This window comes from Geotrypetes seraphini, chromosome 7, assembly GCF_902459505.1.
Source record: "Geotrypetes seraphini chromosome 7, aGeoSer1.1, whole genome shotgun sequence".
NCBI lineage: Eukaryota > Metazoa > Chordata > Amphibia > Gymnophiona > Dermophiidae > Geotrypetes > Geotrypetes seraphini.
In genome coordinates, this window is record NC_047090.1 from 55,240,137 (window position 1) to 55,263,764 (window position 23,628).

Consider the following 23,628-nt stretch of genomic DNA (forward strand, 5'->3'; position numbering starts at 1 on the left):
CACAGAAATTTTGTGGTTCTGTATTAAGAAGTTTACATGATGAAACAGGCCATATGGGTGTGGATTGTACCACTGAGCTGATCAAGGTCAGATTCTTCTGGACCAGATTATCTGCTGACGTTGAACAGCATGTTAAGACGTGTGAAGTATATTTTGAGAAAGACATTGCCTATTCGAGCTGCACCTTTAACATACATTACTAGCAATGGTCCTCTAGACCTAGTGTGCATCCATTTCCTGTGTCTAGAAAATGACAACCGAAACATTTATAAAGTTTTGGTAGTCACTGATCATTTTACCTGATATGCCCAAGCCTACTCTACTAAAAATCAATGAGCAGATACAGTTGCAAAGGTGTTAAGGGAGAAATATTTTGTATACCATGGATTTCCCAACAGAATCCACTCTGACTAAGGTAGAGATTTTGGAAGTCGATTAATCAGAGAAATGTGCAAAGTCTGTGGCATCAAAAAGTCACATACTATACCATACCACCCATATGGAGATACATAACCAGAAAGATTCAATAGAATTTTGTTAAACATGTTAGATACTTTGGACCCAAAGCAGAATCAACAGTAGAGTCAACATGTAAGCAGATTGGTACATGCTTACAACTGCACAAAGAATGATGCCATGGGGTGTTCTACTTATTATCTTTTGTTTGGCTAAGAAACTAGACTTATCTGTGGATTTATGTTTTGGAGTCGCAGCAAATGAAACCAGGAGAGTCGCCTCCACAGGTCAATAACAGACAAACAGTGGAGATGTCCAGGTGTGCTTGATTATTAAAACACTTTGCTTTATTTATACAGTGACTCGACACGCACGTGTTTCTTCCCAGATGGCCTGCCTCAGGAGTCTTATTGCAAACGCAATGTATATTGCAGAGTAAAATGTGTCACAAAATGGAACATCAACATAAAAGGCACTCTTTTATCAACATCATCTTATCCTTCTTCAACGCGTGCGAGGCCCAATGCTTCAAGATTCCCTTCCTTTCCTTCCAATGAGTACACTTAGCCAACACCTTTATTCTCTTGTGGGAGAGAAGCCCTAGAGTGAGAAAGGGCTCAGGGAAGAAACCTCCAGAGATACTGTGAAATAGTCTGGCTGGATGAGAAGCCTAAATCGCGCAACCTCGGATCAGATGTGGAGCGACTGCACGGGCTAGAGTGGTGCACAATTTCCCGATCACAGTGATACAGCCATTGGCTGTTGAATATTTTCATGTGACTTGCTGACAATATTACCCACTTCGGTTGAGGTGGAGGACACATCCCCTGAAGAAGCTCTAAGCGAAATGGCCAGGCCTCCGTCAGGCCATTTAAGATAAGTGTTCTTCCATTCCTTGGCTGTTATTTTGATTCATTTACAACTTCTTAGCCTATTGATAGCATTGTGGCTTTTTTTTATATTCAGCCATTTAAGACAGCAAGATCACTGTGATTTGGATATAAACTTTTCAATGAAGTTTTTTTGAAATATACATAAATAGGGCAACAGAATTATTATAAAAATAAGTATAATATTTTTTCATATACTGGTGTCAGAACCCTAACTCCATCAGATTGTCATTGCAAAAACTCTGTTTTTTTGACAAAGGGGAAGTTGAGGTCTTTTCTCCCTATTGTGCATATTGATATCAGTATTACTGTGTTTAATTTTTGGTAGTTATTTTGGAGTGACTACACAGTGTTCCTCTTTTTTGCTTTGATCAAATTGCAGTCCTAAGCCATTGTCGGACAGTAGACCATGTGCTCCAATGAGGTCAAATCATGGTTCATTTCATGGCTACAGGTGGTCTTGCCATGCAGCAATGGGCTCCTCTGCTCAGAGATCTAGGCAGAGATTCGAGGACTCCAGATGACCTCAGGCAACGATTACCAAGAAGTCCCAATAATGGCAGCCAAGAGCCTGTTTACCCAAATAGGAGGAAGACTTTCAGAGTACAAGGAGACCTGGGCAAGGATCTGTTCAGACAAATGGTTGCTGGACATCAAGAGAGCTACAAGCTATAATTTTTTGCCCTCTTCTGGACTTCCTTGTACATTCTCCAGCAGGAAGGCAGAAGACAACAAAATCAAAGCGACAGTAAAACAACTTCTGGAGCTCCCGGCCATGGAGTCAGTACCAGAAGCAGAATCGGGCTTGGGAAGATATTCAATGTACTTTATCGTGCCCAAGAAATACTCGGACCATTGGAGGTCCTGTCAGTACAGCACTACAGGTGCGCAGATTCTGAATGGAGACCCTATGTTTGGTGCTAGCCTTGATGGCAATGGGGAAATTCCTAGCCTCAATGAATTTGACAGAGGCCTACTTACATATTCCCATTTTCCCAGAATACAGAAATGGAGTTAGATTTGTGATGTATGTACATATGTTATAAAATGTGCATATATAGTCTTAGAGTATACATATTAATTTGTACTTTTTTTGTGGTCCTTAGTCCATGCGTTGAGAGGAAGAAGGTGAAAATCATGACTACCCATGCAAATCATGACTCAAGGCATTTTCAAATTTTTTGACCTGTGCTGACAAGTACTGAATATTAAAAAAAAAAAAAAATAATCACTTTTTAAATGATCTTGAACAAAGTTTTTCACTGCTTCCTTGATCAGCTTTGAAATGTATACTGTGTGTGTGTGTGTGGAGGGGGGTTGTTTTGTTTTTATACTGATTATTGTAATATTTTATTAACATTTTTAGGTTTACAAAATATTTATAAATGTCTTTGAGAGTCACAGCCAAGACATACTATTGTTTAAAAGTAATGGCCATGTCTTGGAATTCTACAGAAGTTATGAAAAAGACTCAAAATCACTGAGTCAATATGATCCCTTAAAGTGGGTTAACAGGCTGTAAAGTTTGTATTTAATGCCTTTTTTTATACAATATTTTTTCCATTTGTAGCACAGCCAGAACATTCCCACAAGTTTTAAAAATGTCCACTTTGAACCTGAAAGGAACATTTTTAGTAAAGTTGCACATTATTCTGTTTACATGCAACTAAATCTTAGGCTTATTCTGAAAGGAGGTTGCCAGGTTTACCAAATTATGTGTGGTATTTTGTAATGTGGCTGTATTGACTTGGGACTAGAATGAGACCACTAAATAACTTTCATGTGGAACTAAAAAATGAACTTGAGCTACATCCCAAAGTATATGATTGGTACTCTGTTCATCATAGTTATTTTTCCAAATTTCTTTATAACTGGATGCTAGAAATAATGACTAGATTTATTTGGATACTATAGGTTACATGCTTTTACATACAGGTGTTGTAAAGTTATAGAGGCATAGTAAACCTTGATGCCTTTAAAAAATGATCTGTTTTTAGAATCTATCTCATACAGATCTATAATAATCTTGCTTCACCATTCTACCATTCTCGGATAATAAGTCACTTAAAATTGTACATGTAATTGTACATGTAAGTTGTTACCATTTACCATCAGACTATTACAGTTAAGCGCATAAGTGCTAGTCACAAACTTGGGATATTCTATCATTTACATATACAACTGCTTTGGTGTGTAAATGCAAGGGGGCTTTTGGGGGATGAGTGGTATACACACTGCTCCTGCTGGAATTCTGTGCTACTGTACAGTGCAGAATTTGTGCAGTAGTCACCCGCACAAAATTTTGCACAGATTTATTGTTTCCCGCACTCCTGGTCCTGTTCCTGACCTGACATCCTCCTTCCCTTTCCCCATGCGGATCTGGCCTCCAATCGGACCCCCTCCCCTTGTGGAGCCTGTTTCTCTTACCCGCGGGCACTCCCAAAGCAGCAGTGGCGGTCAGCCAGAAGAAGTATTGTAAACAGGCTGCTTGCAGTTGGCCCCGCCATGTCACTTCCGATACGGCAGAGGAAAGGCCCTGGCTGGACTGGCCATAAGCAGCCTGTTTACTGCACTGCCTTTGCTGATCACCACTGCTGCTTTGGGAGGACCCATAGTAAAAGATACCGGCTCCACAAAGCGAGAAAGGTCGGTCAGAGGCCAGACCCCCACAGGGGAGGCAAAAGGTGTGTGTTGTCGGGTCAGGAGCATAATGGTAGGGAGATGCCATGGGGAGGCCATCAGAGTGAGAGAGGGCAGATCTGCAGAAATGGTCCATTCCCCTAGGAGCTTGTTTGCTCTCTGACCATTAGCGCAGGCATTATGTGTCTTGTGTAAAAGTCCCTATAGGTTTCAGGGTGCAGGCTGCGTTTCCTGCCCCCAGTCATGTGAAGAAGTTCCATGGGTGGAGGGTACAGTCAGAGTCCATCCAACTGGCAGTCCGAAGATCTTCAAGTCTGGTCATTTTGCAGTAGTTCTGAGGCAGAAACTCCTTTTCCTCCATTCAGCTGCAGTGTACAGAGCTGGCAGCTTTGTAGGTGGTCTTTAAAACCCATTTCTGAGAGTTTCTGAGGGTGAGGTTAAGGTCCCCCACCTCCCCAAACCCCAAAGCGGTGCTTTAGGGCCGTTTGGGCATCTCCCTCATCCTTGCTGGATTTGCAACAGTCATCCCCCCCCCCCCAGCATCATCATCCTGGGCCACGCCCCCCAGCATCATTGTCCCAGGCCCTCCCCGTCGACCCTCCTACCGCGAGAAGACCAACAAACCTCCCTCCATCACTCGTCAGCAGCCGCAGCACTCTAAACAGGCTGCTTCGCAGTTTGCAGCCTTCTGGTGATTCCCTTTGCTTTGTCACTGAAGACATCATCAGTGATGCGGCAGAGGGAATCATTTATAGAAGGCCACGAAATGCAAAGCAGCCTGTTTAGAGTGCTGCGGCTGCCGACGAGTGCTGGAGGGAGTGCAGTGGGTTGGCAGGGTTCGCATGGGAGGGAGAGCTAAATGTTTCTTTTCAGTGGGGCCCTGACTACAGGGAGAGAAGCGGTCTGCCCTGGGTGTTCCAAGGCCTGGCATCTTTAACTTCTTCAGGCAGCAACAACATTTACAATTAGCTGCTGTTGCTGGCTTCGGGCCTTCCTCTCTGCCGAGTCCTGCCTATTTCCTGTTTCCATGAAGGCAGGACCCAACAGAGAAGAAGGCTGGAAGCCGGCAACAGCAGAAAATTGTTAATGTTGCTGCAGCTGCCTGAAGAAGTTCATGACGCCAGGCCTTGGAGCACTCGCTTAGGGGCTGCACTGCTTACTGGGGACTGGGTGACAGAAGGAGGAAAGGGAGCAGAGTGGGGGGGGGGGAGAATTGCTGCACCCAACTGGAGGGAAAGGAAGGAATGAAAGGAGATGCCAGGGCTTGGAGGGAAGGAAGGGAGGAAGAGATGCCAGGTCATGGAGGGAAAAGAGGGAGGGAGGAAGAGATGTCAGGTCATGGAGGGAAGGGAGGGACGGAGGAAGAGATGCCAGGGCATGGAGGTAAGAGACGCCATGACATGGATGGAAGAAATGGAGGGAGGAAGAGATGCCAGGGCATGGGGGAAGAGAGGGAGGGAGATATGCCGAGACATGGAGGGAAGGAGGAAGGTATGCCAGACCAAGGGAAAAGGAAGGAGATGATATCAGAGCATGGATGGGGAGGGAGAGATGAAAGGAAAGGAGAGAGATGCCAGGGAATCAGGGAAGGGAGGGAGACAAATGCCAGACTGTGAGGTGGGAAGGAAAGGTGAGAGATGCCAGAGCATAGGGGAGGGGGTGGTGACAGAGAAAAATGGAGAGGTGGCAGAGCTGAAATGAATCATGTACAAAGGAGAAAAGGGGCACAAAATAGTTTATGGAAGGAGTTTATAGAAAGAAGGAAGATGCCATATGGAACGGGGAGAGGGCAGGGGCAAGGGCAGAGAGAGAGGGTAGACATGGAAGGGGCTGATGCTGCATGGAAGACAGAGAGAGGACAGATGCTGGCTAGAAAGAAGTGAGTGAAGACAAGATGATTAAAGCAGAAACGACAAAAGGTAGAAAAAGGATTTTTTTTGTCAATAAATAAGATTATTATTATTATGATATCTGGTTTTATTTAATGTTAGTAGTTAGTTTAACCCAACTCCTAAAAACATGGTTCTTGAAAAGAAATTTGGCTCTCAAAAGAAATCTAAATCGTTGTACTGCTGATCTTTGGCTCTTTCGACTAATGAGTTTGCCTACCACTGCTCTATGGTCAAGCATCTCTTCCATCTCGCCCCCCTTTCTGACCTGGTTTCCTTCTCAGAATTGTGCGTGGATGGGGAAGTCTGCACAAATTCTGTGCTGCGCAGTTGCACAGAATTCTGCCAGGAGTAACTTTACATATTATTAAGGTTAGCTGACATTAAAACCACCCAAGTCATTAACAAATCTTTTCTCACATGGTACCCTACATATCACAGTTTTGGTTCACGTACACCCTCCCAGCAAGCAATTCTGCATATGATGAACTACTCTGTGTTAATCCACAACTCCATCCCTACCATCACCACCAACCAATCTATAAACAAAAGCAACCTAGACATCCCTGTGTTAGATTCTAACCTAAGATATTACATCTACATTACTTATCATGAAAAACAAAGTACAACAAAGCCTGTGCATTGCGCTTACATCAACACCAGATCAGTAGCCAACAAACTATTTTTAAGTATGCTGATTACCACCAATGACTAGACCTGTTTAGAACTATCCCACCTCTGTCTGCCAGGATATACATTTTTTTTTCCTAAAATCACCGTAAGACACTTCAGCTTTTCCTGATTTTGAATAGATGACATGCAAATTAGAAGATAAATCCAATGTATGCTCTAGCAATGGCATTCTCTTGGTTTATCGTCATCCTAGAACTCAGTCAAGTGACAACAGAACTGCAAGAAATTATATTGAATCTTAATGTGCTAATACACAAGATTCATTGTTTTAGGTGATATAAACATACTACTAGAATCTCATGACAATATTAATGTCTCCAAATTTAAAAAGTTCCTTGAAGCCAGCCAACTTGATCTAAAATTATCAGACCTTATTCATGAGATAGGACACACACTAGATGTTATAGCAACCAGTCCTTTCCTTATTTGCTAAGATTGTGTTGTATGAAGTATGTATGTCTAGGCCCAGAAAGAATGCATGCATGTATGTATAAATTGGAAATATGTGCAACATTTAAACAGTGTTATAAAAAATATGTTTTCCTGTTCATAGAATTTAAAAGGGTGTACATAAGAAGTTTGACAGAAGGCCTGTTTTATTATTATTACACAGGTATGACTTGCAAAAGGGGTCCTATGTGCCCTGTATGCTGTACTAGGACACAACTGGAAAAAATGCAGGATTAAGTTTGATGTTATATTTTATAGGGTTATTATTGTAACATCATACATTTAGAGGGGCATAATCAAAACAAACGTCTAAGTCCATTTTGGGTCTAGGGCGCTAGTCACCCAAAGTTGGCAGAGTCCAAAGTCCATTCTCGAAAAATACGACCCCAGTTTTATTGTTTTCAAAAATTGTCTATGTCTATCCGTTTGTTCGCCAGACTACTAACATAAGAACATAAGAAACGCCTTCACTGGATCAGACCCTTGGTCCATCTAGTCCGGCGACCCGCACACGCAGAGGCCAAGCTAGGTGCTTCCTGTTCGAACCCTGATTTCCTGTATCCCTCGATGTGATTTGCAAGAAAGTGTACATCCAACTTGCGCTTGAATCCCAGAACGGTAATCTCCGCCACAACCTCCTCCGGGAGAGCATTCCAAGCGTCCACCACTCTCTGTGCGAAACAGAACTTTCTGACATTTGTCCTGGACCTGCTGCCCCTCAGTTTCAGTCTATGACCTCTTGTCCGTGTCACATCTGAAAAAGTGAACAATGATGTTTCTTGGTCTATTTTGTCAAATCCTTTTAATATTTTAAAAGTCTCTATCATATCCCCTCGCAGTCTCCTCTTTTCAAGGGTGAACAGTCCTAGTTTTCCGAGGCGTTCTTTGTAGCTCAATTTTTCCATACCTTTGACTAGTTTCATGGCTCACCTCTGCACCTTCTCCAGCAGGGCTATATCTTTCTTAAGGTATGGAGACCAGTGTTGGACACAGTATTCCAGTGTGGTCTGACCATTGCTCTATAAAGCGGCATTATGACGTCCTCCGATCTACTTGTGATCCCCTTCTTTATCATGCCCAACATCCTATTTGCTTTCTTTGCCGCCACCGCGCATTGAGCCGATGGCTTCAGGGTCCTGTCTATCAGTACCCCCAAGTCCCTTTCTTGCTCGCATTTGGCCAAGGCTACACCTAACATTTTATATTCATGTTCCTTATTTTTCCTATCCTGATGCATCACCTTGCATTTGTCTATGTTAAAATTCATCTGCCACTTTTCTGCCCATTGCTCCAGCTGGTTCAGATCCTTCTGGAGATCCTCGCAGTCCCTTTGAGAGCCAACTGCCCGACATAGTTTTGTGTCATCTGCAAACTTGATTATATTGCTCGTTGTATCTTCTTCCAGGTCATTTATAAAAATATTGAACAAGATGGGCCCAAGAACCGAGCCCCGGGGTACGCCGCTAGTTACCGTAGCCCAGTCCGAGAATTTCCCATTTACGCTTACCCTCTGCATTCTGTTTTCTAGCCACTTGCCGATCCATCTGAGTACGTCTCCTTGTATTCCATGACTTAGTAGAAAAACACACACCCCATTCACTTACCCCCCAATCAAAGAAGTAAAACGGAAAAAACTATACAACGGACTACTGGCCACTCAGGCAGCGAAGATAGACAACCAAGTCTCCAACCTATTGACAACTCCAGACTACAAGATGTTCAGAAAGGAAATAAAAACTATACTCTTCAAGAAATCCCTTAATAAAGCTTAATACCATGATAAAGCTTAACCCCCCTCTTACCATCCCCTCCCTAACCCCAGATCCTACTTTTCCCTCTCTTGGAAACCTTCTCTGATCTAACGTTGTAACCCTTCTTCCATAACTCTTTTTGTAATCCGCTTTGAACCGAAAGGTAATGGTGGAATAGAAATCTGTAATGTAATGTAATAAGCCTTGTCGAACGCTTTCTGGAAGTCCAAGTAAATTATGTCCACCGGGTCTCCGCTATCAATTTGTTTGTTCACCTGCTCAAAAAATTGAAGTAAATTCGTCAAACATGATTTCCCCTTCCTGAAGCCGTGTTGACTAGCTCCCATTAGGTCCTGATTTTCCAGGTGCTGCACAATGCTATCTTTAATTATTGATTCAACCATCTTCCCAGGAACCGACGTAAGACTCACAGGTCTGTAGTTACCCGGTTCTCTTCTTGATCCTTTTTTGAAGATTGGGATGACATTCGCTATCTTCCAGTCATCTGGTATTTGCCCGGTTCTAATTGACATGTTAGCTAAGGTTTGTAATAGTTCTTCAATTTCAACCTTAAGCTCCTTTATTACTCTCGGGTGGATTCCATCCGGTCCAGGGGATTTATCACATTTTAGTTTGTCAATCTGATAGTATATCTTGTCCAAATCCACATTTACTGTGGCGAGATTTTCCTCTATGTCTCCGTTGAATACCCTCCCTGTTTCTGGCATTGTTGTAGTGTCCTCATTGGTGAAGACAGAGGCAAAGAATGAATTTAACCTATCAGCAATCTGTTTGTCCTCCTTAATGCACCCTTTTCTTCCTTGGTCATCGAGAGGGCCCACTGCCTCTCTTGCTGGTTTCTTCCCTTTCATATATCTAAAAAAGGGCTTGAAGTTTTCGGCTTCTTGTGCTATCTTTTCCTCATAGACCTTTTTGGCTTCTCTTACCGCTTTATGACACTTTTTCTGGTCGATTCTGTGACAGTTCCAGGCCTCCGTTGTTTTTTCCCTTTTCCATTTTTTAAACGAGTTCCTCTTTTCCCTCACCGCATCCTTCACCTCTTTAGATAGCCAAGCTGGTTCTCCCTTGTTCTTGTTTCGCCTTCCTTTGGATTCTGTGCTTCTGTGATAGTGTTTTTCAGTAGGGACCATGCTTGATCAACTTGATTCCGGCTTTCCCCCTTTTGAGCCGTTTACTAACCATAGTTCTCATGCTGTCATAATTCCCTTTTTTGAAGTTAAAGGTTGTAGCTTGAGTCTTGATTGGTTTCTCCTTTCCGATGCCAATGGTAAAATTGATCATATTGTGATCACTTGTCCCCAGCGGGGCCGTAACTTCTACATCCGCTGTCCTTCCAGTTATGCCATTTATGACCAAGTCCAGGATTGCGTCTCCTCTTATCGTTTATCTTTATACTACATTCTCATGCAATAAATCGTCCAAGTCCCAAACGCCTAGAACAAGTCCTTTTGCATGTGGGAGGGGCTAGCAAAGTAATGGATTGGCCACCCAGACATGGCAACAGAGTAGTGGGGCACCTTAAAGGGCACTGCTGTAAACTTCACAAAAAGTTTACACATAAACGTCTCTCTGCAACGCCCTTGCAGGTCCTGGTGAGCCCCCAAAACCTATTATACCCACCTGTCTACAACCCCAATAGCCTTTATGGCTGCAGGTGCCACCTATATGGCAGTAGAGTACAGTTTTGGCTTTTTTTTGGTGGACTCGCATTTTCCACCATGATTGCAGTGGTTAGAGTGGCTTATGGGCTGGGTCCTCCTCTCTATGGTTCACTAGCCACCTCCCCCCGACTACTTAAGCTACCTCTGTACAGCTCTACTAGGCTTTCCTATGCTAGGTGCTGGAAGCAGGTATGTACGTTTTTATTATGATTTTTATGGGGGGGCGCAGTGATCATTGGGGGAGTTTGTAGTGGTCTGTACTTTGTGTCTGCAGTGGTTATCTGGTCACTTTAGATACCTTCTGGGCACTTAGACCTGTTTTTAGATCGCCTAAGTCACAATGTATAAGTTCCGTCCAGGCAGCCTTGTAAAATTTTTGATTAATTATCCCTGCAGTATGACTAAATCTAGGTCAGCCCACATCCCGCATTAACCACTTCTTCAAAAACATCCCTTTCAGCTTTGGGCGCACAGCAGGATTCATAGGCCTAAAAAGTCTCTGGATATATCTAAAAACCGATTGGCATTTGGACGACCTGTCTTTTAGGTTGTCCAAGTGCCGATTTGGGCGGGTTTTTAGGCATATTTCTGTTTCAGTTATGAGCCCCTTAAGGTTTTAAAATTAGTTAAACAAGAAACGCTGTTATTTAAACTTAATTGTATTATATCAAACTGCAAGAATGCCCTGTGCAGTAGAATGGAAATGCTTTTGACCAATGGTGGTGAGCCTGAGAAATGATGTCACATGGCCATTTAACAGTATATAAGAAGATGAAGTTTAATGTGGAAAAATGCAAAGTGATGCACTTGGGCAGAAAAAATAAGGAGCACAAGTATAGTATTGGCCAATCAGACCTTAGACTTAGTGGGGATGGGCGGACCCGCTATGCCTAAGGCCTGATTGGTCCAGGCTTCTAGAGCCTGGGCCAATCAGGCCATAGGCTTCGGCGGGATGGGTCGGGAAGGGGCGGGCCCGCCTCATTTCGACGAGGCGTGCCTGCCTGCTGGACGTGCAAGACCCATCTGGCCGTAAGAACAGGTTTGGTGGAGTGGAGGTTTGGGGGTTGTTAGCACCGGGGGGGGGAGGGGTGCGTCTTCGGGCAGGAGGGATTGGGCACCCTCCTGCCAGCGATCGATATTGTCGGGGGGGGGGGGGGAGATTGGTAATGTCGGGGGGGGCGTCGGTAGTGTCGAGGGGGTGCGTCTTCGGGCAGGAGGGATTGGGCACCCTCCTGCCAGCAATCGGACAGGCCGTGGCCCGCTGTACTTATAGCGGCAGAGAGATCCCTTGCCGCGATAAGTATAGCGGCCGCGTCTACTTACAATGTAGACCAGCATTTTGCTGGCCTACATTTTAAGCTTCTCCTCTACTAGGGAGACGCGTAGGGACGCCTAGGTTCGCCTAAGGCCCTTAGGCAAGCTTAGGCATCTTGCGGATCTCCCAAGGCTCCTGGAGGTGCCTTCAGGCCTGCCTGGGGAGCATTTTTTTTTTTTTTTTAAACGTGCATCCCAATTGGCTGATTAGACAGCTGTAGGACGCCTACAGCTGCCTAAAATCGGGACGGCACTTTGGAGAATCAGGGCCATAGTGCACATTATTTTAACATAGGATGCACTCTTTCCTGAGATGGCACTTTGTATGAATGTTTGCGCATATGTATCCCTCAAGAAAGAGTTTGCACTATGTGCAAATTGTACACCCTTTTAAAGGAAAGTGAATATTACATGTGTAGAGTGTGTAATGACATTTGTTTGTCTATAAATCATTCAGGTACAGTATCTAGCAGTTGGCAATCTTGTGTGCATTTTCTACTGTAAGTTATGAGAACTTTGTGAAGATTAATATAAAATGATTTTGTGTTAAACTGAATTTTGGTGGCTAATTTAACACAATTGATTTTTCACTTGGTCTATTTGTATTTACTTTGCTGTGGATTATTGCTGTAGTAGTGGAAGAGATTTTTTTTTTCTCCACTGTTGAAACTTTATTTCCAAATAGTGCTTGTTCCTATACTTTCTTAGAGAAGAAAACCAGCTTTAGTAATAACATATCTTTCTAATTGTACTTAGCTATTGGAATTATCTAGCTTTAGATAGCTGGGCAATATATACTTATATGAATACTTACTGTATATGAATTCAAAACACTGCTTTTCATGATTTCAAGGAAAACTTCCTTTGTGGCTAATATGCAATCACGTGCAAATAAAATGTGTATATTGTGGCTGGGTTTAAAAGATAGACTTGTACTACATAAAGTATAATGAGAGCAGAACAGGGATCCATTCTTTCAGTTTTTCCTGGGTATGACATTGGAATCTTCAGTTCATTGTATAGCATTAATTGATTTGACACTTTAAAACTTACTATTCTAAGAGTCTAGACAACCTTATCAAATCAGATCTGTCGCGATCACTGCATTTTTCCTTTTGTGTCATTTTACTACAGACAGGCTCATGCTCCTATTTTAGTATCCATGGAAACTTTTGAAGCTCTTTTTCTAAAGCTGAGTTTACAATAAATGTGCTTAAAGTGTTGGAAGGATTAGAGACTTTAGAACATGTTTAATTTTCTTTCTCTCTCATTTTCTCTCTCAAAAGAGGGAACAAGAGGGTAATGCGACTATAAGCCAGGATTCACTTTAATCTCTTGTGATACTTAAGTCTTTCTTGGTCTATGCACAGTTACCCAGAGGTCCCAGAGTTACATAGCATACTAACAAGACTCATGTATATTCATGAATAGGGTAATAGCAGAAGCTCATACAAATTACGGGTTTGGGTAATTTGCTAGCGTACATATTTTATGTTTGGTAAAAATGAGCCATTCTTTTTGATAGTCACTTTGATTTGAGTAACACTATAATGACCAGATAGCAGCCACATTGAATAATATATGCCGTGCAAATTTCGTATGACCATATGAGACAGTGTGAGCCCTTGACTGGAATTAGCAGTTTTTAAATGGCAGAATATGGCAGTTCTGTGGAAACTTGGCAATATCATCTTGAATAGCACCATCACCTCCCTAGTCTTGATGTACTATATAAACAAACCATTATTTCTATTTAAACTGTTAAAATCTCCAACAGGGTACTCAAGGAATTCTAGGCTCTAATTTCATCTCTTCTGCGATAGTTGGCAAGATCCGCTGATCTATCTGCATATATTTTTCAAGTAGGTGGAGATTTAAAACCACAAATAAATGTTTGTGCCTTATAGGTATGGCAGGGCTTTGTTTTGTATTGACTTTCATGAATGAGTAAAAGTACAATGGAAGAGGGGGCATATTGCATTAGTAAACTATAAACTACAGAAATAGTTATTTCATTTAATTATGCTACTGAATTAAAGGCTCTGGTAGAAACCCATTTACAAATAAGCAAAAAGACTTTATTAATTTGGAAATATTAATTGGGAAGAATACATACTTTGTAAACGGGTTTCTACCAGAGCCTCTAATGTTTATAAATTTTTATCAACACAACTAATATACTACTTTATCCTAAAGCAAAAAGAAAAAAAAAAAAGAAATAGAATTTTTTTCCTACCTTTGTTGCCTGGTTTCTGCTTTCCTCATGTTCTCATTCAATTCCTTCCATCCACTATCTCTCTTCTCTCTGAGTCTTCCATTTGCTCTGTTACTGTGCCTCTCCCTTTCTCCCCCCTTCCAAATTGGTCTGGCACCCATCTTCTTCCCTCCGCTCCCCCCATAGTCTGGCATCTCTGTCTTCTTCCCTGCCAGCATCTTCTCCTCACTCTCTTTTCCCCATTTCCTTTCAGCATCCTTCTCCCCCCATCTTCCCCATGTCCTGTAAGCGTCCTTCTCCCCCCTCTGTCTTCCCCATGTGCTCTCAGTGTCCTTCTCCCCCCTCTGTCTTCCCCATGTCCTTTCAGCGTCCTTCTCCCCCTACGTCTTCTCCATGTCCTTTCAGTATTCTTCTCCCCCTTCGTCTTCCCCATGTCCTTTCAGCATCCTTCTCCCCCCCCCCGTCTTCCCCATGCCCTTTCAGCATCCTTCTCCATCCCTTTGTCTTCCCCACGTGCTTTCAGCGTCCTTCTCCCCCCTCTGTCTTAAGCAAAGCCCTCCCTCCCTCCGACATCAGCGCTGACATCGGGAAGACTTCCGTTCCGATCGGCTGTGTGTGTGCTGCGGCAGGGCAGGTAGGGAGATGACGAGCCTCGCATCCAACCCCGCAGGAACCCCGCGACCCTCGGAGGCTCCCCACGGGATTCCCGTCGTCCCCGTTCAGCTCTCTATTCACAACTCATCCACCTCAAGACATGCTGGGTACTAAGACACAAACTATTTAATGATGAGTGTTAAACATTAAATGCACAGCATACACTGCCAGCACATGCTCTTTCAAAAAACTTGGAGGAAAAAGCCTCAGAAATCAACCCTTACAACCCTGAAAAATGGCTAAAGGCATAAAGGGTAACTCACCTCACTGACCTAAAAACCCTCCTCTATAAATGAAATTAAGCTCTGTGCAATGCAGTATAGTAATAACCAACAAGATAGTAACAAAAGCATCTTATCTTCTGTGATGGATCAGCACACATTAACAATAGTACATAAAACACTATAAAATCTAAAATATAAAAGGTAAATATACACCAGCAAGAAATAACCAATATAATACAATGAATTCTATCTAAATGTTCTAAACCAGTATTCTTCAACCTTTTTACAGCTATGGACTGGCAGAAATAAAATAATTATTTTGTGGACCGGCATCGGTCCGTGGACCAGCAGTTGAAGAACATTGAGCTAAGTTGTAGGCCAGACCCCGCCCATCTCCATGCTATGCCTTACCTTCTGGCCTGCTCCCGCTTGCCCATTTTATGCCACCCCGGTGTTATCTTCAGGACGGCTCCCTCTTCCTCACTGATGCAGTGCGTCCCGTGCCTCATCTGGAAGCCTTCCCTCCGATGTTGCAACGTCAGAGAGAAGGCTTCTGGTTCAGGCACAGGACGTGCATAGGAGCCATTGCCCGTGGCTTTGTGCGCTGCATCAGTGAGGAAGAGGAAGCTGGCTCAAAGATAACGCTGCATCGATCACACTGTGGACCGGTGATTGAAGAACACTGTTTTCGGCCTGATGCACATGGTGGCCCTGTGGACCGGCAGGAAATTTCTGTGGACCGGCACTGATCCACGGACCGGTGGTTGAAGAACAGTGTTCTAAACCATGGGGATCTTTTATTAAGTTATTGTAAAAGTGTCTTAGCATGCACTTACGTGAGTCCTTCGTGTGCACTGCAGAAATAAAATGGCCAATTGTCCATTATTTCAATTAATGGCCATGCATTAATGTTGCCACTTACAAAAAGAAGTAGGAAAGCATTTAAAACCTATGTATGTTTTAGGTGGTAAGGGCTCATGCACTAATCTGTGCTAATTGGTTAGCATGCATAATGTAGATACACTAATTGATTAGCACAGAAACACCTACTCTCCACCCCCAGACAAGTACCCTCTACAAACAAAATACTGTAAAAACATTTTGTTGCACGCGGTTTGCATGCACAGATTGGGATCTTATTGTAGGATGCTTGTGTGCATCACACAGTAAACCCTTTTATGTTTAAATATTTTTATTAAATTCCAGTAAACCCTTTTAAGCTATGGTAAGCACATGCACTAAATCTAGGTGGGCCCCATCTCACATTTTCTATTTCCTTTTCAGAGTATTGCAAGTGCTATAATCTTTTCCTATTGTTTAACTCCCTCCCTCCAAAACATTCACACTCTTGCAGTATGGTTTTAAAAAGTTTTGAAAACTTAAACATTTAGAAAAACTTGATTTTCAGATGCATGTCTGTAGCAATAAACTGACTAGAGTTATGAGCTTTTTACAGGTGCTGCTGGGAAAGACATTTAAAAATGCATTGCTTTCTTTGCAGTAGTAACTAACTTGATTTCAAGTAATGAAATTTCTTCACTTGATCCCATGAGAATGTATTTGGATTTTGTTTCACATCTTTCTCAGTTGTAGTTCAAGATGAGTTACTCATGAATTCAGGTACAAGGTATCTGTCCATAGAGGGCTCACAGTCTGTTTGTAGCTGAGTCAGTGGAGAGTTAAATGAATTGCTCAGTGCAGTGAGATTTGAACTGGGCTTCCCTGCTTCTCAGACTACTGTTCTAACAAGCTAGAATATAAGAACATAAGAACATAAGCATTGCCTCCGCTGGGTCAGACCCGAGGTCCATCGCGCCCAGCAGTCCGCTCACGCGGCAGCCCAACAGGTCCAGGACCTGCATAGTACTCTTCTATCTATACCCTTCTATCCCCTTTTCTAGTAGGAAATTGTCCAATCCTTTCTTAAACCCCAATACCGTACTCTGCCCTATTACGTCCTCTGGAAGTGCATTCCAGGTGTCTACCACACGTTGAGTAAAGAAGAACTTCCTAGCATTTGTTTTGAATCTGTCCCCTTTCAACTTCTCTGAATGCCCTCTTGTTCTTTTATTTTTCGAAAGTTTGAAGAATCTGTCCCTCTATACTCTCTCTATGCCCTTCAAGATCTTGTAAGTCTCTATCATATCCCCTCTAAGTCTCCTCTTCTCCAGGGAAAAGAGTCCCAGTTTCTCCAATCTTTCAGCGTATGAAAGATTTTCCATCCTTTTTATCAGACGTGTCGCCCTCCTCTGAACCCTCTCTAGTAATGCCATGTCTTTCTTAAGGTACGGCGACCAATATTGGACGCAGTACTCCAGATGCGGGCGCACCATCGCCCGATACAACGGCAGAATAACTTGTTTCGTTCTGGTAGTAATACCCTTCTTGATTATACCTAGCATTCTATTCGCTCTCTTAGCGGCCGCTGCGCACTGTGCCGTTGGCTTCATTGTCATGTCTACCATTACCCCCAAGTCCCTTTCTTGGGTACTCTCTTTCACTAACATCCCTCCCATCGTATAGTTGTACCTCGGATTTCTAGTTCCCACATGTAATACTTTGCATTTCTCAACATTGAACTTCATCTGCCATCTCGTCGCCCATTCTCCTAGTTTGTTCAAATCTCTTTGCAATTCTTCGCAGTCCTCTTTAGTCCGAGCTCGACTAAATAGTTTGGTGTCGTCTGCAATAAAGGTTCTCAACCCAGTCATAGCTAGCCAGTCTGGTTTTCAAGATAACCACAATAACTATGAATGACCTTTATTTGCTTATAATGAAAGCTGTTCATGCAAATCTAACTCATGCATATTCATTGCGGATATCCTAAAAACCAGACTGGCTAGCTGTGTCCCAAGGACAGGGTTGAGAATCTCTGAGATAGAATAATACAATATTCTCCCTAAAAAAAAAGAGAATTAATTTTTCCACTATATTTTATTTTTAGAAATGTATATTAATCTTGACATTTTTCTTATAGCTTTACTTTATGTGTTATGCCATAGTAAGCGTTGGCATTCCTTAACCTGTCTGTACAGTTCTGAATCAGTGGGCAGTGTATGCTATTCGGAACCTCACCAAGCAAAATGAAAAGAACCAAGAAGTCATAGCAAAGATGGAGCGTCAGGGCCTTGCAGATTATTCAGTCCTAAAGAGTATGGGTTTGCAGGTTGAAGAACGTGATGGGAAACTACTCTTAAAATCTCTCAAGAAATAATTTTAGCAATGGGAAGTGGTCTTCAGTGAACAGGACTTTTAATATGAACAATTTAATGGCATTTCTAGTCTGAAGGGTCATTTACCTATGTTTACCTATTTTCTTTGGTTTAACTCATCTGATGTAAGAAAATACTGAAACAACTGTTCATAATAGTTTTGTCTCATCTATAAGAGCTAAAGCAATTGAACATAAAATGCATGAAAAGAGAACTATGTAAGTGTTTTAAATGTGTCAAAACATTGCTAATAGTGTTCCTTTTTGGTGCATGATATGTTATAAAAAATGTAGCTTCAGTCATAAGAGTTGCACCTTTTTTTCTTTAAATTATGTACAGTGGTATTGTCCTCTCACGCCCTATAATTCATCTACTTCATTCATCATTGTTTAAAAACTGGAAATAGTATATTTTTTTTACCATATGTTTATCTACCAGTGGTTTCTCTAAAATTTAACTTGACAGTGAGAAATATTGTTAGCTCCTCTCTGAGCTTGTTTTTATGTATTGATACAAACTAGATTTCAGTGTTTATTGATATTTTCTTTACACATTTGCACAGCAAGTCAGCCACCTTTTTATTTTTTTTTATGTTTTTTGAGAACTTTGCCAGGAAGAGGCAGTTTCTCACTGTGATTAATTCCATCAGTTTCTTTTCACCCCTCTGCCTTTTTAAAACATTGACAAATCTCAATTCCAGTTAATTAATTTGAGAGCGAGAAGAATAGAAGACTCTACCTCTTCATTTCAGATACCATCCTATGTTGTTATTGAATCCTTTTAATGTGGAATGCTGCAATGAATGAGAATGGGTGGGAGAGAACCTATACAATTAACCCTTCCTGCTCAACTTTTTGGGGGGTTTTTGTTTTAGAAATGTGAATGGGAGCAGAATGGCTGAAATATCTGGTGAACATTGAGAACCTTTCTTCCCTGAGAATGCCCTATAAAATATATGCAGTGCCTTTCATATAAAATGTTTGCTACACTACCATGCTTTAGTAATGAATGGTGCTGAAAATTTGTTAAAGTAAATTTAAAGGAAAATCATTGGCTTGATTATATTTAAATTCAAATGTTAAGGAATGTTTGTTTATAATCCAATTTTGTATTTATCTATCTTATCTGGTTGTACAGTGGTGCCTCACACAACGAACTTAATTGGTTCCAGGAGCAAGTTTGTTATGCGAAACGTTCGTTATGTGAAACGCGTTTTCCCATAAGAATACATGTAAAAAAAAATAATTCGTTCTGCAGCATAAAATATGCTAAGATGACATAAAAAAAGATAAATTTTTGGTTATTATTTTTATTTAGATACATCTAAAAACATAATTGTTTTTTAAAACAACACACATTTTTTAAATTTAAAGACAGACTAAGTAGAGTCTAATTTTACAGTGAGAGAGGGCAGAGTCTCAGCGGCAAAAACTGGGACTTAACTGTTCATTTTTTTTTTTTTTCTACCGTGTTTCCCCGATGATAAGGCAGGGCCATCAAATAAGACAGCCCCCCCTTTTTAGAAAAAAATGTAAAATAAGGCACCCCCCCGCAAATAAGCCACCCACCGATACCTGCGCTTACCCGAATCGGGTGGTACGGTGGGTGACTCCGTGTGGTCCCTGGCACCCCCGACACGATCGGGGCAAGAGGGAGCTCAAGCCCTCTTGCCCCCCCGACTCCCCGACACGATCGGGGCAAGAGGGAGCTCAAGCCCTCTTGCCCCCCCGACTCCCCGACACGATCGGGGCAAGAGGGAGCCCAAGCCCTCTTGCCCCCCGACTCCCCGACACGATCGGGGCAAGAGGGAGCCCAAGCCCTCTTGCCCCCCGACTCCCCGACACGATCGGGGCAAGAGGGAGCCCAAGCCCTCTTGCCCCCCGACTACCCGACACGATCGGGGCAAGAGGGAGCCCAAGCCCTCTTGCCCCCCCGACTCCCCGACACGATCGGGGCAAGAGGGAGCCCAAGCCCTCTTGCCCCCCCGACTCCCCGACACGATCGGGGCAAGAGGGAGCCCAAGCCCTCTTGCCCCCCCGACTCCCCGACACGATCGTGGCAAGAGGGAGCCCAAGCCCTCTTGCCCCGCCGATTCCCCAACTCCCCGACAATATCGGGCCAGGAGGGAGCCCAAGTCCTCCTGGCCACGGCGACCCCCTAACCCCACCCTGCACTACATTACGGGCAGGAGGGATCCCAGGCCCTCCTGCCCTCGACGCAAACCCCCCCTCCCCCCAACGACCGCCCCCCCCAAGAACCTCCGACCGCCCCCCCAGCCGACCCGCGACCCCCCTGGCCGACCCCCACGACACCCCCAACCCCCTTCCCCGTACCTTTCTGTAGTTGGCCGGACAGACGGGAGCCAAACCCGCCTGTCCGGCAGGCAGCCAACGACGGAATGAGGCCGGATTGGCCCATCCGTCCCAAAGCTCCGCCTACTGGTGGGGCCTAAGGCGCCTGGGCCAATCAGAATAGGCCCGGGAGCCTTAGGTCCCTCCTGGGGGCAGGGCCTGAGGCACATGGTCGGGTTGGGCCCATGTGCCTCAGGCCCCGCCCCCAGGAGGGACCTAAGGCTCCCGGGCCTATTCTGATTGGCCCAGGCGCCTTAGGCCCCACCAGTAGGCGGAGCTTTGGGACGGATGGGCCAATCCGGCCTCATTCCGTCGTTGGCTGCCTGCCGGACAGGCGGGTTTGGCTCCTGTCTGTCCGGCCAACTACAGAAAGGTACGGGGAAGGGGGTTGGGGGTGTCGTGGGGGTCGGCCAGGGGGGTCGCGGGTCGGCTGGGGGGCGGTCGGAGGTTCTTGGGGGGGGCGGTCGTTGGGGGGAGGGGGGTTTGCGTCGAGGGCAGGAGGGCCTGGGATCCCTCCTGCCCGTAATGTAGTGCAGGGTGGGGTTAGGGGGTCGCCGTGGCCAGGAGGACTTGGGCTCCCTCCTGGCCCGATCGTGTCGGGGAGTCGGGGGGGCAAGAGGGCTTGGGCTCCCTCTTGCCCCGATCGTGTCGGGGAGTCGGGGGGGCAAGAGGGCTTGAGCTCCCTCTTGCCCCGATCGTGTCGGGGAGTCGGGGGGGCAAGAGGGCTTGGGCTCCCTCTTGCCCCGATCGTGTCGGGGAGTCGGGGGGGCAAGAGGGCTTGAGCTCCCTCTTGCCCCGATCGTGTCGGGGAGTCGGGGGGGCAAGAGGGCTTGAGCTCCCTCTTGCCCCGATCGTGTCGGGGAGTCGGGGGGGCAAGAGGGCTTGGGCTCCCTCTTGCCCCGATCGTGTCGGGGAGTCGGGGGGGCAAGAGGGCTTGGGCTCCCTCTTGCCCCGATCGTGTCGGGGAGTCGGGGGGGGCAAGAGGGAGCCAGGCGGAGAGAGGGCAGTTAAGCGCAGTGCCTGCGCGGAAGGATGCAGCTCGGGCGACTTCGTTGTGTGAAACGAAGTTCGTTGTACGAATCAAGACATAAAGTTCGTTGTGCGCAGCGTTCGCTGTGCGAGGCGTCCGTTATGCGAGGCACCACTGTATTTTGTCTGTACTTTGAAAATGAATTAAAGAATAGTGACATTAAAAAAAAAAAGACTGGCTATAATTTTACCTTTGGGAGATAGATTGTAAGCTCTACGGAGCAGGGGAGTCTCCTGAATAGTAACATAGTAGATGACATCAGATAAAGACCCAAATGGTCCATCTAGACTGCCCGACCTGATTTAATCTAAAAATTTGTTGGGGGGGGATGGGGTTCTTTCTTCTACTTAGCTATTTCTGGGCAAGAAAGCTCTGCCTGGTACTTTTCTTAGGTTCCAACTACTGAAGTCTCTGTCAAAGCTCACTCCAGTCCATGTGCACCCTCCCAGCCATTGAAGCCCTCCCCAGTCCATCCTCCCCCAAACAGCCATATATAGACACAGACCGTGCAAGTCTGCCCAGTACTGGCCTTAGTTCTTCAATATTTACTATTATTTTTTGATTCTAGATCCTTTTGTGTTCATCCCACGGTTTTTTGAACTCCATCACCGTTTTCCTCTTCACCACCTTTCTCAAGAGTGCATTCCAGGCATCCACCACCCTCTCCATAAAGAAGAATTTCCTTACATTGCTCTTGAGTCTCCCATCCCTCAACCTCAAATTATGTCCTCTGGTTTTATCATTTTCCTTTCTCTGGAAAAGATTTTGTTCTACATTAATACCTTTCAAGTATTTGAACATCTGAATCATATCTCCCCTGTCCCTCCTTTCCTCTAAGGCAGTGGTCTCAAACTCGTGGCCTGGGAGTCACATGTGGCCCACCAGGTACTATTTTGTGGCCCTTGGTATGTTTATTATAATCACAAAAGTAAAATAAAACAGTTTCTTGATCATTTGTCTCTACCTATAAATTACAATATTATTATTAAGACTTAGCCAAAAGGAAAGATTTATAACTATAAAGAGTTTTACCTCATGCAAAATTGTCATTTCTTTAATAAGATATTATTTTTTCTGAGGCCCTCCAAGTACCTACAAATCCAAAATGTGGCCCTGCAAAGGTTTTGAGTTTGAGACCAGTACTCTAAGGTATACATATTCAGGGCTTCCAGTCTCTCCTCATACGTCTTTTGTCGCAAACCTATCATTTTCGTCACCCTCCTCTGGACCGCTTTAAGCCCTTTTGTGTCCTTCGCCAGATATAGTCTCCAAAACTGAACAAATGGGGCCTCACCAACAACCTGTACAAGGGACATCAACACCTTCGTTCTACTGGTTACACCTCTCTTTATACAGCCCAGCATCCTTCTGGCAGCAGCCACTGCCTTGTTGCACTGCTTTTTCACCTTTACATCTTTGGACACTATCAACCCAAGGTCCCTCTCCCCATACGTGCATATCAGCCTCTCCCCTCCCAGCATATACGCTGCCTTCCAATTATTAATCCCCAAATGCATTACTCTGCATTTCTTTGCATTGAATTTTAGTTGCTAGATTTTAGACTATTCGTCTAACCTTTGTAGATTCTTTTTCATGTTTTCCACTCCCTCCTCAGTGTCTACTCTGTTACAAATCTTGGTATCATCCGTAAAAAGGCAAGCTTTTCCTTCTAACCCTTCAGCAATGTCACTCACAAGCATATTGAACAGGATCGGCCCCAGCACCGATCCTTGAGAGACTCCACTACTCACCTTTTCTTCCTCCGAGCGACTTCCATTAACCACCACCCTCTAGCGTCTGTCCGACAGCCAGCTAATTCAGATAAGTGCATTACATTTTCAATTATTACCGATTAAAACGTAAATGTGTTGAATACACCATTGAAAAGTTTTTTGTTAATCGGTCATATGAGAGGGTTTCGAGACCAATGATAGAGAACCTGTCCTGCTGAGAAACCATTGTTGGAATTTATTATTCTATATGGTGCAGGCTTCTGAGGTCTTTCCCTCTTGTTTAATATCAAGTCAATTGCATGTGGAACCTGTATATTTTTTGTCCTGTACATCTATGCCATGTTTTCAGTATCAAAATGCGTACTGTAAAGATAACAGAATATTAGTTGATACATGGAAAACATTGCGATATGTAAGTAATTTAACAACTACTCCAGTTCACAA

At 44.0% G+C, this 23,628-nt stretch overlaps 1 protein-coding gene across 2 annotated transcripts in view; it reads left to right on the forward strand.

Moving 5' to 3' along the window:
• The window catches only part of ATXN10 (ataxin 10), a 192,188-nt gene extending 172,878 nt beyond the window's left edge, over positions 1-19,310 (forward strand). For both annotated transcript variants that reach the window (XM_033952744.1, XM_033952743.1), the window contains exon 11: positions 17,894-19,310. In XM_033952744.1, coding sequence (XP_033808635.1) covers positions 17,894-18,072 — 179 coding nt within the window. In that variant the 3' untranslated portion in view covers positions 18,073-19,310. The remainder of the gene's footprint in view (positions 1-17,893) is intronic.
• Positions 19,311-23,628: the final 4,318 nt, after the last annotated feature.